This window comes from Halichoerus grypus, chromosome 6 (assembly GCF_964656455.1).
Source record: "Halichoerus grypus chromosome 6, mHalGry1.hap1.1, whole genome shotgun sequence".
NCBI classification, from domain to species: domain Eukaryota; kingdom Metazoa; phylum Chordata; class Mammalia; order Carnivora; family Phocidae; genus Halichoerus; species Halichoerus grypus.
The window spans coordinates 119,173,495-119,189,120 of NC_135717.1; the positions used below are offsets into that span (position 1 = coordinate 119,173,495).

General features: G+C 56.7%; 1 protein-coding gene across 2 annotated transcripts; it reads right to left on the reverse strand.

Annotated features, from left to right (window-relative positions):
• Positions 1–575: 575 nt before the first annotated feature.
• On the reverse strand, positions 576–9,946 carry SP7 (Sp7 transcription factor). Of its 2 annotated transcripts, XM_036124102.2 has the most exons (4): positions 9,792–9,946; positions 8,824–9,044; positions 8,306–8,333; positions 576–3,584 (listed from the first exon to the last, which is right to left on the reverse strand). In XM_036124102.2, exons 3-4 carry the CDS (start codon positions 8,324–8,326, stop codon positions 2,310–2,312), a joined length of 1,296 nt encoding a protein of 431 aa, XP_035979995.1. In that variant the 5' UTR covers positions 8,327–8,333; positions 8,824–9,044; positions 9,792–9,946; the 3' UTR covers positions 576–2,309. The 2 variants fall into 2 exon arrangements, with proteins under 2 accessions (XP_035979995.1, XP_035979993.1); XM_036124100.2 differs by lacking the exons at positions 8,824–9,044; positions 9,792–9,946 and having other exon boundaries at positions 8,306–8,392.
• Positions 9,947–15,626: the final 5,680 nt, after the last annotated feature.

Genomic DNA, 15,626 nt, shown 5'->3' on the forward strand with positions numbered 1-15,626 from the left:
CCCTCTTCAAAGCGCCTTTGAAGCGGCGCGCCCCGCCTGAGGGCAGGAGGCTTCGCACCTGGCCGGGGCGGCCGCGGCGGCAGGCTGAGGAGGGGGCTGGCCGCCCGAGCCCGCCCGCAGCGCCTCCCGAGCCGGGGGGGGGGCGGTCGCCGGGGGCGCCGCCCGTGCGCCCCCTCAGCCCCGCGGGGGAGCCCGGGGGCGGGGGCCGCACAAAGCCCTATTGTGGCTGCGGGCTGGCCGCCACAGAGTGGCTTTTGTTCGTCCGCTAACTCGGCGGCGGGCACGGCTGATTGCAGGCCCGGGGCAGGGGGCGGTTACGTGCCAGGCCGGGGCCGCCCGCCGGGACCCCGCTCGGGGCCGCGCAGTAGTCCGCGCCGCGACCGCGGGGCCCTGCCCCGGCCGGGGTCGGGAGGCAGAGGCCGGGAGACAGCCGGGGCAGAAAGCTCCCGCCTTCCCAGCTCGACGGAGAGCTCTGGCCGCTCCAAAACTGACCTCAGCCCGAGGGCCTGGCCGACGGAGCGTTCTGCCGCGGGCACACTGTGCCAATGTGCACGATAGGATGCCCGTGGGGAGTCTCCAATTTGCCAGGGAAAAATCCTGTGGCTCACTCTTCTTCCTTCCTCTTTCTCTTTTCTCACCAGGACAAAATTTAAAATCGAACTTTTTATTAAATAAAAAAAAAAAAAAGACTCCATGAGGGCATGATCCTTTCCCTTCCACAATATTACCCTCTCCCCAAGCTCCAGCGGCTTTAACCCTTTAACTTGGGGCCTTGAGGGAGCAGGAGATAGGAAAGGAGGATCCAAAGTCACAGGAAAGGCATTCAAAGGCACGAAGCGGCTTTAAAAGTCACCAGAGGTGGAGCTGGGGGCATTGGAAGTCCCTGGTTGGGGGCCTGGGGATGCAACCCCAAATCAGCTCGGGGACCTCTGTCCTCCTAGCTCTATAGATTCTTCTTTCTCATGGCTTCTAGGCACCAGCCTAGCAGTGCCTTGTACAGAATAGGCACTCAATAAATACTTGATTTATTTGAATCTGATCCCAGAGAAAGCCTCCCCCATCTATTCTTCAGGAGAGGCACCTCCAAAGCAGTGTGCTCCTCCTGTTAGGTGGGCTTCCCCAAAGAGCATGTCCAGGATGGCAGCTGCAAGCTCTCCATAACCATGGCAACAAGGGATTAGCCTGATGGGGTCATGGTGTCAGGGGAGGGGCAGTGGAAGAACCGTTTGCTCTGGGGTCAAGGGAGCTGGGGTACATTCCAGTCCTCCCCTCCATAGGACTTGAGGTTTCACAGCTTCAGGCTGGGGCTGGGAATATTAGGGATTCCCTAATTGAGAGACACCCCATCAACTCTTTAACAGAGATCTAGCTAACCAACCCTATTAGCAGAGATTCTATTAAAAGAGAAACCCCATTAACTGAGACCCTGATGATAGAAATTCTATTAACAAGATCTCCACTAACACTTTTTCTATACAGAGATATACTTAGCTAAAATTTCCATTGCAGAAATGGATCTCCTTCCCTCCCCAGCTCACTCTACCTGACCTGTCATCATAACTTAGATAAATAGAATTATTATTATTATTAGTATTCATTTCTCTTGGAACATAAGGGTTAAATATACAGGCCTGGGGGCAGCCTCCCTGACCCTGGGGTCACCCCATCTTTGGGATCAGATCCCCACTGGTCTGCCCCCCTCTTGGCACCCTGCTCCCTGCCAGGTCACTAACCCCAAGCCCCCTAACTCTGGTCCCTAATGAAGAGGCCACCAGGGGGCAATAAATTATCATCATCATCATCATCATTATGTTTGTAAAAACAAAAACAAAAATGCTCTGGAGCATGGAAAGCAAGTGGAAGAAGAAGCTGGGAAGACTGGAGCCTGGAAGCTAAGCAATAGTGGTAAATAAGCTTGGGAAGCAGAAAGGATGCTTGTCAAGGAGTTAGTGAGCTGGAGAAAGAAAGTGTTGGGAGCCCAGATGGAAGGAAAATGAGTTGGGTTGTAAGAGCAGAGGAGAGGGAAGCTGTGAGCAGGGGCAAGGGAAGATCTTAGGAAGCCAGAGTGCAGAAATCAGGCACAAGGTGAGGGCCTGAGATGAGAGTCTGCGGAACAGGCTCACGGCAAAGGGAGGGGTGAGCTAAGGAGGCATGCTGGGAGACACCCAGGCCCAGAACGGCCAGGGGAGAGACGGCGAGAGCCCCAAGGGCAGCATGCATAGGGCAAAGGAGGTGAGGGGCAAGCAGTGGTCCACGAAGCGGGGGGAGGCTGGCAAGGCAGCCCTGGGACTGGAGACACTCCACCCCGCTCAGATCTCCAGCAGGTTGCTCTGCTCTGGGCTGCCTTCAGGGGCTTTCTCTGGGGGTGCTGGGGAGGCTGAAGGTCGGGGCGTCTGACTGGCCTCCTCTTCCCCCGCACTGCGGCCCTCCCCCAGTTCCTTGGGGCCGCTGGGAGGGGGCCCTGGGCCTGGCTCGCCATGGGTACGTTGGTGTTTGCTCAGGTGGTCACTTCGGGTAAAGCGCTTGGAGCAGAGCAGGCAGGTGAACTTCTTCTCCCGGGTGTGGGTGCGCACGTGGCGCTCCAGCTCGTCCGAACGGGTGAACCTCTTGCCGCAGAAGAGCCAGTTGCAGACGAAGGGCCGCTCGCCCGTGTGCCAGCGCAAGTGGGCCTTCAGGTGCGAGGCCTTGCCGTACACCTTGCCGCAGCCCGGGATGTGGCAGCTGTGGATGGGCTTCTTCCGCAGCCCAGCTGCTGCCGCCCCCAGGCGCTCTAGCTCCTGGCAGTTGGGGCAGTCGCAGGAGGAACGCCCCGCTCCACCGCCTCCGTATCCACCACTGCCCCCGGAGCCGGCCCCCCGGGGGGGTTTGGCCCCACCGCTCCCTTCCAGCTGCCCGCTATTGCTCACTGCCTTGGGTTTATAGACGTCTTGGGGCAAGACATGCTGGGGCCCTGGTTGCAGGAGGTGAGGAGCTGGGTAGGGAGCCGGATTAAGGGGGGCAAAGTCGGACGGGTAGGTGGGCAGCTGGGGGTTCAGTGGAGGCTGAGCAGGGCCCGTGGGCAGTGTCCCCTGCAGCCCATCACCCTGGCCCTGCCCACCACCTAGCCAGTTGCCCCCGGGGTGCACATCCCACCAAGGAGTAGGAGCGTTGCCTGGGCCCGGTGAGATGCCCGCGTGGATGCCTGCCTTGTACCAGGAGCCATAGGGGTGCGCCATGTCCAGAGAGGTGTAGACACTGGGCAGGCAGTCAGAAGAGCTGTGGCCTTTGGGCACTAGTAGCCCAGGGTCCTGGGTGCCTGTGGGCCCAGGGAATGAGTGGGAAAAAGGAGGGTAGTCATTGGCATAGCCCGAGGTGGGTGCAGGAGGACTGCCTGCAGGTGAGAGGAGCCCATTGGTGCTTGAAAAGGGGGCTGGGTAGGCATCCCCCATGGTTTTGGGGGCTGAAAGGTCACTGCCCACAGAGTATGGCTTCTTGGCGCCTGCTTTGCCCAGTGTCGCTGAGTCCCGCAGAGGGCTGGTGCCACCAAATTTGCTGCACGCTGCCGTCAGCATGGCCAGGGGACTGGAGCCATAGTGAGCTTCCTCCTGTGGACACAGGGAAGCACGGCTTAGGGGGAGAGGAGGACAAGTGCAGAAGGAAGGGCAAAACTCTAGAGATGTGGAGAGCAGAACGAAGGGGTCCAGGAAGAGTTGAAGAGGATGGGAGGTAGAGGTGGAGGGGCCAGTGAACACGAGGCCCCAGGGCAGAGCTCAGATGGAGTCGGGAGGAGAGCCAGGTCCAGACTGCACCCTAACAACGTGATGCAGGAGGCAGGAGGCAGAGCTCACTGTGGAGTTGCTGGGGTGCCAGGGCGCCTCAGAGGAACAGGAGACGCTGCTTAAATAGCCACGAGAAGAGCCGAGGATGGATGCAGGACCTAGGTGAGGTGAGAATTAGGGGTCCTACCCCTGGAAGTGGGTTCAGAGCAAGGGCCATGGTCAGAGACTTGGAGAGGAAAGATGAGGCTCAAAGAGTAACACGGGGAGAAAATGAAGTATTAGGGGACTGCAGTTGCCCCCACTCCAGGTTTGCTCAGCTTTACCCCATATTCCACTTCCTGTCTCTGCCTCAGCTCTTGACTACGGCAGTGAGTGGCCTGGTCTCCCTGAGGCCGCAGCCTCATGTCCCTGGTAAGGAATCTCTTGGCAGGGATTCCAGGGCTGGGGTGCAAGAGGAAGCGACGCGGAGACACTGGGACATTGAGAGGGAACAGGGCTGTGGCCAAGCCAGGACTGTGGCTGAGGCAAGAATGTCTTTCAAGCGGGCAGTGGGCACCTCCTGCTTTGTGGAGCCAGCTGGTACCCCTTTGGGAAGGCCGGAGGAGCCCAAAGTCCTCACACCCCTCCAGGACCGGGAATTGGGATGGCTAAGATGTGGGCTCACAGCCACACCCCTCCATGTCCAGTGTCCCCTACCATGTAGCCTACACATGTAGCTCGTCTCTCTTCACCCTTGCAGCACCGTGAGTGAAGGAAGATACGTAGATGTGGGGCATGGGGCTCTTTGAGAAACACAAAATGCCCTTAATGCTCATCATGCTGCTGCTAGCAGGCCAAATCACCCTGAGATGCCCATCCGTCAGGAGCTCATGGTACCCCTCCCTGGGTCAGCCTCAGGACGTGCCAGGAGGAGATACCCTCCAGAATCCGGGGCTGATACAGACATCCATTTCTGAGAATCCCACCCAAAAAGATGCCCTCAAAAGCTGACCCTGTACAGTTCCCTGACTGCGGCCCTCAAAAGCTGATGTATCTGGTACCTTCCCAGCTGAAAAAGAACCCAGGCGTCCAAGACCCCCCTGGTCCCTCTGAGCATGCGGCATGTGTGTGTGCGTGACACCAATCCTACAGCTATGTTTGGGGTTTTAAGGTTGTGGCGAGGGGTCTATGCCCTCATCACTCCCGCACTGCTCCCCAAGTGCAGACCTGCCGCTCCCCTGCCCAGTCACCTCTTTCTGAGGTCCTGTCGACCCCACAGACTCCCAGATTTGAGCCACCAAAACCTTCCTGAAATCCGGCTATGGGAAAAGCCCTGGGTCCTCCCTAGCCAAAGTTTCCCTAGAGCCCCTGGTCTCCCAAGCAGAGGGTAAGCTGAGGCAGGGTAGCTGGTGGGGCAGGATTCAAAGCCTAGCAGAAAGGTAAAACCACGGAGTGCGAAGGAGAGAGGCAGAGACCCAGAACCGGGAGGAGCGACAGACCCTGCCCAGGGTGAGGCACAGACGAAGAAGCCACCGGGGGTGAGGGAGGGGGAGCAGAGGGGAAAACTGGCAGTAAGGGGCAGAAACGGGCAGAGACCCAAAAGAGCAGAAAGGTGAAAAGACAAAGGGCAGGGAGAGAGAGGAAAGCAGAATAAACAAAGAAGTGATGGAGAGAGCCTGGGCTAGGAAGGCGGAGGAAAACAGAGAGGGAGAGAGAGGAGGAAGAAAACAGAAAAGGGGGAGGGGGAGAAGACAGATCTCCTACCTAAGAGAAAACCACCACGATGCTGGGCCCCAGAAAACCCCCAGACCAGGCCACTCCTCCCTCCTTCTCCCCCTGACCGCTTCTCCCCCTTGGCCCAGCCCGGCTCCGTTGGTTTCCCTGCGGTCGGTTTATTTTTAAAAACGCCGACGCCGTCCCCCCCGCCCGGCCCTCACACTGTGGCCACAGGGGCCTCCGCCAAGCCCAGGGACCCCACCCAGCTGGGGAGAGGGAAGGAGGGGTGAAAGAAGGCAAGCAGCCCCAGGCCAACAGGAGACCCCGGCCCTGGAGCGGAGGCCCCCAGGGCCCTGAGAGCAGGGAAGGGGGAGCAAGGCACCAGTCCCACTCGGATGGGTTCTGGAGGCCAAGAACTGGGCACCTGGCTAGCTTCACCGCAGCCTCAGTTTCCTTCTCCAGCTGCCTGCGCGCTCCTGAGAGGGTCCTACACAGGCGCCCCCATACCTGATCACATGTATTCCTTTCCAGGGGCCCAGGAGTCCCACCTTCCAGTTGTCTTTTCTCCTACCTCCACCCCACCTTCCGCTAAAACAATAAAAGCAGGCTGAAAGTACTGGCAAGGAGTCTCCAGAGAAAGAACAAGAAGCTGTCCCAGCTCTCTCACTCATAGGCGCAGCCCAGCTGGGGAAGTGGGAGCCTTTCTCCCGGGAGCTCACAGTGCCCTGCTGACCTCCTGCGGAAGCTCACTCTACATCTGAGGGCCAGCTGGCCATCCACTCTGAGCACCCAAGTTCCTGGGTGCCGTTCTCCACTTTCCGCCTCTGCCCACGTTGTTCGGTCCTCCCCACTTCCAATTCTCCATCCCCACCTGGCCCTCACCCCCATTTCTCCCTCCTGCCTCTTCCCCTGCAGGTCACTCTCCCAGGTGAGCCTCTCATCGGGCAGCAGCTGCTTCCCTCTCGGAACCCCCAAGTTCTTTGCACCGCCAGAGAGCCCACCAATACAAGGCAGAGGGTTTCCTGGGTGGGGAAGAGGGACCGTTGAGGGCCCGAGTGCCCCAAAAGTAGGAGAAACAGGCAGAGGGACTGGAATGCCTTTGTGTTGGGGGCGCATCTCCAGCTCACCAGCAGTGAGGGACATGAAGGCCTGGATGCCTGGACACACTCCTCTTGCCAAGTGCTACCCCAATCCTGTGCCTTTCCTGCAGGCCTCAGGGCCAGCCCGTCCCCCAGGCACCAGTGCCACGCTGGCAACTCTGGCATGGTGCCCATGCCCACTGGTACTGCCCCTGCCCTGGATGGCCCCAGGATTTCCATGCACCTTGGTCCTGAAGCTTCCTCAAGACCAACCGCAGGGTTTCAGTGATGGCTCAATATAGAGTCTGGTGGGGGGACAGCAGGGCGAGCAATCTGCCCTCAGTGCAGTAGAGCATCATGCCTGGGGACCCCTGACTGCATACAGAACAGTGACGAGGGGCGTCGTGTCTACCCCACTGGCTTGCATGCCATTCCTTCAGACTCAGTCTCAAATTCACCATTCCCAGACTTCCACACACACCAGTCCTCACTTGGACCAGCAGATGCTCGGATGGCCCAGCTGCCACACATACACACACCCCTGCGCTCTCACAAAGCCAGCCGTGCGTGCAGGCACGCTGCTTTACATCCTAACACTTACGCCCAGGCCAATGAACACAGGTGCCGAAAGATTCCCGCTCCATCTCACACACACACCTCTCCTACAGGCTGAATGAGTCGGCTTCCCGTTTGGCCCATGACCCCTGGGACTTGAGCTAGGGCACTGGGAGCAGAGATGGGTGCTTCTGAGGGGCGACTGAAGGTGGGTGACCTGAAGGGAGGACTCTCTGGCTCCAAATTCCTGTGGAGGGACCCAGAAAGCAGGACAGAGATGATGACAGAGAAACAGAGTCAGACTCAGAAGCAAGGAGAACTCAGGACGTTCTAAGTGGCTCTGAGTCCTTCCCTTCCAACTATGCACCTGGAGTCCCCCAGAACCCCTGGTAGAGTCAGTGATTTCTCAAAACCCCCAAATCTGACCTCCACGGTACCCTAGTTCCCTCCATCCCCAGTGCCAAAGGCAAGAGATGCTGGGGTCCCAGCCCGTAGGGGAAGTGGCCCAGGCCGCCCTGGAGCCTCCCACTCCCAAAATAGAGCTGAGTTTGTCTTTGGCTGAAAGCTAAATATTTGTGAGCCGGGCAGGCGGCCTCAGACCCTGGCCCTCCTCCTTGGTTCCCTCTCAGGCCCGGGCCCAGTTCCTCTGGTCAGCCCCCCCACATGCACAGGGCTGCCCTTCTCCCCTCTCCCATAGCTCACCTCTTCCTCTACACACACTGGCCCGGAGGCCCAGTCCCTGCCCACTACAAACCAGACCAGCTGCAGCTCAGGCTCAGGCTAGGAGCTCCCGGAGACAGGACCCCCAAGGCACCCCAGTTGCTGCCTGGTGCCCACTCCACCAGCCCGCTCACTCTCTCCCCCTGTCTGCCAGGCTGACCTACCTCCCACCCCTCCTCTTCCTCCTCTCTCCATCCCTGTCCACTCCTCAGGGTTGGTGTGCGGGGCGGACCTCAGAGGTCCATGCCTTCTTCTGACCTGGCCCCTCTCATCTTCCTTTGACTGCTCTCTGACCCCTGGCCCCACTCTCTCCAACCCTTCCTCCTGCCCTCCCCTCCCACCCACCCCGAGCCCTGTCCTCTCTCCTCATCAGGGGGACCCTGGAAGTGACAAGCACCACAGCCACTGTCTGTGTGAGTTGGGAGGTGGGGGGTGCGGGCAGGGATTAGGGCCATTAGGACTGTCGCTGGTGTCCTGGGGGAAGGAGGGGGCAGTTACCTCAAGCAGGGAGGATGCCATCCTGAGGCTGGGGAACAGGTCCCAAGGAGCCAGGCAGATGGAGAGAGCCAGCCGAGCCGGAGAGAGAGGGAGAGGGAGAGGGAGGGAGAATGGGAGAATGGGAGAGAAGAGATCTAAAGTTAGAAGGGACTGGGGGGTGGGGGGTGGGGGGGGCTGCTCTCTGTCTGTAGGGATCCACCCTCTAATTACAGCTTTCCCAGCAGAGAAGGCTCCGGATCCAATGAGCAGGGCGAGAGAGGGAGGCAGAGGGTCCAAATTTCCTGCTCCATTTGCTGAGCTCCCCAAAGAAGGGATCTGGGCGGGAGAGGAGAAACAGGGCTCCAGGGAAGGGGGTGGAAGCAGGAGGAGGGTAGGGCCATGGGCAAGTTGTCAGGGTGTCCTGGGGGGTGCTGGGGGGGAATCAAAGGGATGGTGGACCCAGGTGTCCCTCACCCCGCCCCCAGCAATCCCATAGGCATCTGTGGGCACCCCTCCCAGGGCTCCCCGGTGTCATGTACCTGGGGGCTCTGGGGCTGGGTGTCCGGGGGTCTCTCCTCCCTGGAGGTCTGGCAGTGGGAGCGCGGGCAAGGGGTGACCTCAGGGCCCCGGGAGGGCTCCGCTCCTCTCCCAGGCCAGCTGCACTCCTGTTCCCACTCGGGCTGCGATCCTACAGTCCTACTCTGACTCCAGAGTCCTGGCTCCCGCCGCCGCCGCCGCCGCCGCCGCTCTCCTACTGCCGCTGAGGGAAGGAACAGGAGGGAAAAGGAACAAACCCCAAACCACTAATTAGAGATCCAGGGGGGGGATGGGGGATTGGGGACGACACTCACACAGAGAGACTGGAACACACTGACAGACACACTCATGGACAAACACAGGATGATACGTGCACACGTCCGCACACACGGTGCTGCCCACACGGCCACCGCCGCTGTCATGAACGGACACAGACAAACACACACAAAAACGGGCACAGTGACATGGCTGGGGGTGCACCCCCCCCAGCTGACCACAGAGACGCTTGCTTCCCCTGTCACACGCACCCCTAGATCAGGAGAACAGTGTGTATGTGCATGTGTACACGCACGTGTGTGTGTGCGTGTGTGTGTGTGTGTGTGTGTGTGTGTGTGTGTGTGTGTGTAGAGACAGGAGGGAGGCCGTGCTCTGGGTGGAGGCTTCGGCTGCCTAAACTTTTAGGGTCACTGAGGTAGGTTAGAGAGCAAGGCCTGGAGGAGGGGCGGAGAGTGGGAGGAGGGCTTGGCACAGGCTCAGGGGCTCCCCAATCTTCTTCCCAATGCCTCAGTTTCACTCCTCGAAAGTAGCACCTAGGCCTACCTCCCTTTGTGGGGCAGAACCTGGATCTTTTGATTCTAAGAAAATTGAAGGTGGGCAGGAGTGAGGGTGGAGGTGGAAGGTCATTGGGTCAATTCATCTGTGCCTGAGCCTAGCCCCTCTGGATTCACTCCCAAAAAGATAAGCCAGTTACCATCCCCCGGCTCCTCTTGGCCATACATCAAATCTCCATCCTTTGCTGGATAGTTCTGAGTGGTCATGCTTTCCTGGGAGGGAGCTCCCTGTTCCCTTTGTCATTGTCATGCATCAGTGCCCTCTTGAAGCAGGCAGAATTGAAGTTAGAGCTGCAGCAGGACTTCCCAACGGTGACTTCTCATCAAAATGGGGAAGGAAAGAAGGAAGGTCAATTAGGTTGGGAGAAGGAAACCCAAAAAGTCTATGGCCTGAAATCTGGGCCCTGAGGTAAGTTTCTGGGAAAGAGGGGACCGGGTCGCCAGTGGGTAGTGTCTCTCCCACAGAGGGGCCCAGACAGCCACGGTTGCTTTGCAAGTTATTCCCCAACATAACCCTCAGCCCCTCCTAGCCTCAGTCCATCAGAGGAAAGGAGACATGTCCTTCCCCACTCCCCTCACTTCCCAACACAGTTCCCTTACTTTCTCCCCTTGCGTGCCCACTTCCCTGCTCCTTTTGCTCTCACTGATGAAAAGATGGGGAGGAGGGAGGAGCACCCTGGAGGTCCAGGGAGAGTTAAGTGCAGTTTAACCAGCAGGCAGGATCAAAATTCAGGACCAGGCATTTGGATTCCAGCCCCATGATGTGAATTCCCCAAGGAACCCTGTGGGCCCAGCATTTAGGGAAAGGGTTAGGGAATCAGGGTGTCTGGCTGACAAACGGAAAAGGAAACAAAAAAAAAAGAAAGAAAGAGCAGAAAGACCCAGAATACACAGAACAAATAAAACAACCAAGAGAGGGGCGCCTGGGTGGCTCAGTCGTCAAGCGTCTGCCTTCGGCTCAGGTCATGATCCCAGGGTCCTGGAATCGAGTCCCACGTTGGGCTCCCTGCTCGGCGGGAAGCCTGCTTCTCCCTCTCCCACTCCCCCTGCTTGTGTTCCCTCTCGCTGTGTCTCTCTCTGTCAAATAAATAAATAAAATCTTAAAAAAAAAAAAAAACAATCAAGAGAACCAGAAGAGACGCTGTGGGACATAAAAGAGAAAGAGACAAGAGGGCAACAGAAGACCAGGTGCTGCTTGGCTTTAAAAAAGCAGAGAGAGTGGGGGGAGGGGGAAGGAAAAGGAAAAGAAACGGGCCCAGAAGAACAAAGATAGAGACAATGGCTTGGAAGGACAGAACAGAGAAAATAGCCGGAGGCATGGCCAGGTCTGGAGGAGGCAGAGGGTTAAGCGGCTGGGCAGGTGGGGGGCGGGGATGGAGTATAAATAGCGCATAATTGTGTCCGATGATTACACGGGCCACCCCACCCGTCTGCCCAAGAGGAAGTGCCCGTGGTGGGGTGTCCCTGTGACCTCCCAGTCTCCCCCTGGTGGGGGCATCTGAGGCTGAGGTGCCAGATGGATTTCTGGGGCCCCCCACTCCAAAGCTAGGATGAAGGGGAAGCTTTGGAGAAATTACTGCACAGCCAGCAAAAAAGCCTGAGACCAGTTGGATCAGGCAGGCAACTGAGGCAGAGGAGAAAAGTCTAGACTCCAGAATAGAGAAGAGGTGGCAGGTGAGAGAAGGGGTTGGAGCTCAGCCTAGGTTGGGAAAGAAAGGAAGAGACTGAACGGAAAACAAAGCAGGATGAATGGAGGTGCAGGGCTGGGGAGAGGAGGTGGGGAGGCAGAGTTCAACCTTTTCCACTTCCCTTGGGGGCCTTATCCCTAATCCTACCTGGGAAGGGGCAGGAGTGCTGGGGAAGGAAAAGGAAGGAGCAAGGTTCCCAGAAATATGTGTGCCAAGGGTCCCTGATGTGTTACCCCCAGTAGGATAGTGCCTGGACACAGAGCCCCCTCTCAAAGGTCAGTGCCAAAGCCAGGCAGAGAGGTTGCTTGAAGCCCCCAGCTGCCTCCCTTGGGACCCTGGGTTCTGACTTCTTCTACACCCATTTTTTTTTAGTGTTGAATTTTATTTATTTATTTTTTAAAGATTTTATTTATTTATTTGACAGAGAGAGAGAGAGAGACAGTGAGAGAGGGAACACAAGCAGGGGGAGTGGGAGAGGGAGAAGCAGGCTTCCTGCTGAGCACGGAGCCTGATGCGGGGCTCGATCCCAGGACCCTGGGATCATGACCTGAGCCGAAGGCAGACGCTTAACGACTGAGCCACCCAGGCGCCCCATCTTCCACGCCCTTTTTAAAGATAGTCTTACTGCCCGGCTGAGGCCCTGGTCTTCCTGGGTTCAGACCCCCACCCCCCCCTTCCCAGTGCCCCCAGGGGCTAGGGGCAGCAACTGGGAGCCCTGACCAAGGACCTGCCTCCACCCTTACAGGCCTCCCTCAGCCCAGCCTTCCAGGGGGTGGGGCAGCCCAGGCAGAGGCGCCATGTGGCAGGGGCGGGTAGAGGCTGCGGCTCTGGTCCTTCCAGTATAAACCCCCTAGGCATCTGGTTTCTATCCACCACCCCCCACCACCCTGGGGGCCCCTCAGCCTCCGCCCATGGCCACCCAGATGCTGAGCTCTGAGATGGACGCCTCTGAAGGAAGGGGTGGGATGGTGCTTTTCTGATCTCTCAACCCCAGGCCCGGGCTGAACCACAAGGACCGCTCCCTTCCCTCCCTCCCCTAGAAGTATCAGGGTGGGATTTCTAGGTTAGAGGGGTTGAATCTGGAACCTGCCTCAGTTCTCTCTAATGGTTGGGGATCCTTTGGAAAGTTTGGGGGGGTGGGAATGGGTGAGGTGGAGAGACAGTGAAACCTGGCCAGAGTGGAAGATTCTATCCCCCTACTCCTCAGGGAAGCTGCCTCCTTCCACACCCACTGTCCTCTGCCCACCCTCCTAGGCTGGGCTCCCGCTGACAGCCCTACACCAAAGGGACTCCTAACCCTTTCCTGTTGTTGTTATAGAAGGTTTGGCTACCCTAGAATCACCAGTGAACAGCCAATAGAGGCCCTGAAATAGAGTTGGACACACACTCTAAATACATACCTAACGAGTGACACCCTTTCAGATACACACTTGCACACACGCTGAATTAGGAAAATATGTTGACCCTTGAATAACACAAGGGTTAGGGGCACCAACCCCCCGACAGTCGGAGATCAGCATATAACTTTTGATCCCCTGCAAATGTAACTACTAATAGCCTACCGTTGACCAGGAGCCTTACTGATAACATGGTCGGTTAACACGTATTTTGTATGTTCTATTATATACTGTATTCTTACAATAAAGTAAGCTAGAGAAAATATAATGTTATTAAGAAAATCATCAGAGGGCGCCTGGGTGGCTCAGATGGTTAAGCGTCTGCCTTCGGCTCAGGTCATGATCCCAGGGTCCTGGGATCGAGTCCCACATCGGGCTCCCAGCTCAGCGGGGAGCCTGCTTCTCCCTCTGACCCTCTCCCCTCTCATGCTGTTTCTCTCTCGCTTGCTCTCTAAAAAATAAATAAATAAATAAATAAATCTTTAAAAAAAAAGAAAAGAAAAGAAAATCATCAGAAAGAGAAAATATGTTTTTGTACTGTACTGTAAAAAAAAAAAAAAAAGGGTGTATAAGTGGGCCCACACAGTTCAAACCCATGTTGCTCAAGGGTCAACTGAATCCTCTGCAGGTACCCACACTGATACACACTGATTATATATATATATACCTCTCTTATGGAAAAGATGTTTATACGAAGGTACTTAGCCTAACCCCCAATCACAAGAATGCACACAGCAGTACGCATACACGCAGACAGACTCACAGTCCCCTCGAATACCCGCCCAACCAGGGACACACACAGACTCCCCTCAGTACACACGTTTACATATATGGCAGACGTCGCACACATACACACGGGCCTAGCATCACAACCGTACAGCTCTAAAGGTCCCTGAAGGCTCCCAGAGGGGATTTACGAATCCCTCTTCCCCCAGGAATCTGGGGAAAAGGGTGATGTGGAGAGCACTGCCAGTCCTACAAACAGCCGCCTGCAGCTCCTACTAGTGTAGCAACCTCTAGTGTACGTTTGGGGGACTCAAAGATCCTTTACGCCCCGTATCCTCCAGAGTTGAGAGACCCGGATGCCCCAGTGAACTCCCTGGCCCTGGGGAGCCCTGTCATCCCCACCCCCACCCAGACCCCCCCTGCTCTGCGGCCCGCTGACTCATCCCTCCCTCTGTGGAGCTCCCCAACCACAGGGGCCTGGAAGAGAAGCTTGGAAAGTTGCGCTCATGTCCCGGGCCCCTGGTCTGGCCACTACCCGCACCCCCCTCAATGCACCCAGGCCCAGCCCTTGTCTCCAGGAGAGACACCAGTGACAGAGAACACAGAGGGGACAAGAAAGAAGAAGGCACCCAGAGACAGGGAAACAGGAAGACAAAAGGAGAGACATGGGGTGGGCTGGGGGGGGGGGTGCACAGAGAGATGGTGGGGAGGGAGATAAGAGGCCCTGGGGGACAGTTGCTGATCTGGTAGGGCCCTCCAAAAGCAATGGAGCTGGTGACCAGGGAAACTTGCTCCTTGGGTTGGGGGAAGATCCACTCAAGATTTCGGGATGTGGCCACTGCCCTGGGTATTGACAGAGCATTCTGAGCCTAGGCTCAGGGCCCTTGGGGAAAAGGATCCAATTCTGGGAGGCAAAGCTGAGAACACAGGGCAAAAGGAAAGCTTTCAAGAGGCCAGCAACCTCTGTATAGAAGAGCTTGGAAGAGGGGCTCCCCTCCCCAACACATTTACATGTTACACGCCTACCCCAACTCCCTCATTCTCTGCTGGGTCTCCCCATCCCTTCTTCCAGCACCAGGGCTGCAAGGCAGGACTCCTGGTGCTAGTCCTGGCTCCCCTCTGCTCTGAGCCTTGGCTTCCCTAGTTGACATTTGAGTCCTGAGATAATACAGCAATTCTGGGGTGTGGGGGGTTGCTGATCAGAATCAGAAAGAGACGTGCTGGGGCGCCAGGCTGGCTCAGTCAGAAGAGTGTGTGACTCTTGATCTCGGGGTCCTGAGTTCGAGCCCCATGCTGGGTATAGAGATTATTTGAATAAACAAAACTTTTTTAAAAATTAAAAAAAAAATAGGGGCGCCTGCGTGGCTCAGTCGTGAAGCGTCTGCCTTCGGCTCAGGTCATGATCCCAGGGTCCTGAGATCGAGCCCCACATCGGGCTCCCTGCTCTGTGGGAAGCCTGCTTCTCCCTCTCCCACTCCCCCTGCTTGTGCTCCCTCTCTCGCTGTGTCTCTCTCTGTCAAATAAATAAATAAAATCTTTAAAACAATTTAAAAAAAAAAATAAAGAGAAGTACTATGAGAAGGGAAGGAGCAAGGATGGCAGGGGACAAAGAGGAGGAAAATGGAGGGAAAGGGAAGACTTGAGGCCTAATCCCAGAACAAGGGAACCTGCCCTGGGTGGGTGTCTCACATGGGTCAGGATTGAATTAAGACTCTGGTCATCTCGAGGAAGTGCACCTTTGTAAAAATATATACCCTGGAGTCTGATACATGAAATATTTAATGTCTTTGAATAAAGAGAACTTGGGGTAATAGAGCCCTGATCCCATCTTCTATCCTTAGGAGTAAACAATCCAAGGGAGTGGTTCTTCAAAACCCTGGAGGCACATTTCCCTCATTTTCTCCGATCTGCTCCTATTCTTCTTGGAAGCACAGTTTTTTGAGATGTAGACTGGACCTGAGGAACATTCTTTCATTCAACAAATGCTCAGCGAGCACCTAGCACAGCGAGCTAGGCTCAGGCACACAACTATGAACAATAGACCTAGCCCTTTGCCTCACAAACCAGCAACTAACATAAAGAGTGGGAAGTATCTGGAGACAGAAATTACTAGATGTTACTGGAGACCAAAGAGTGAATCTAATCCAGTGTTTGGGGAATCAAG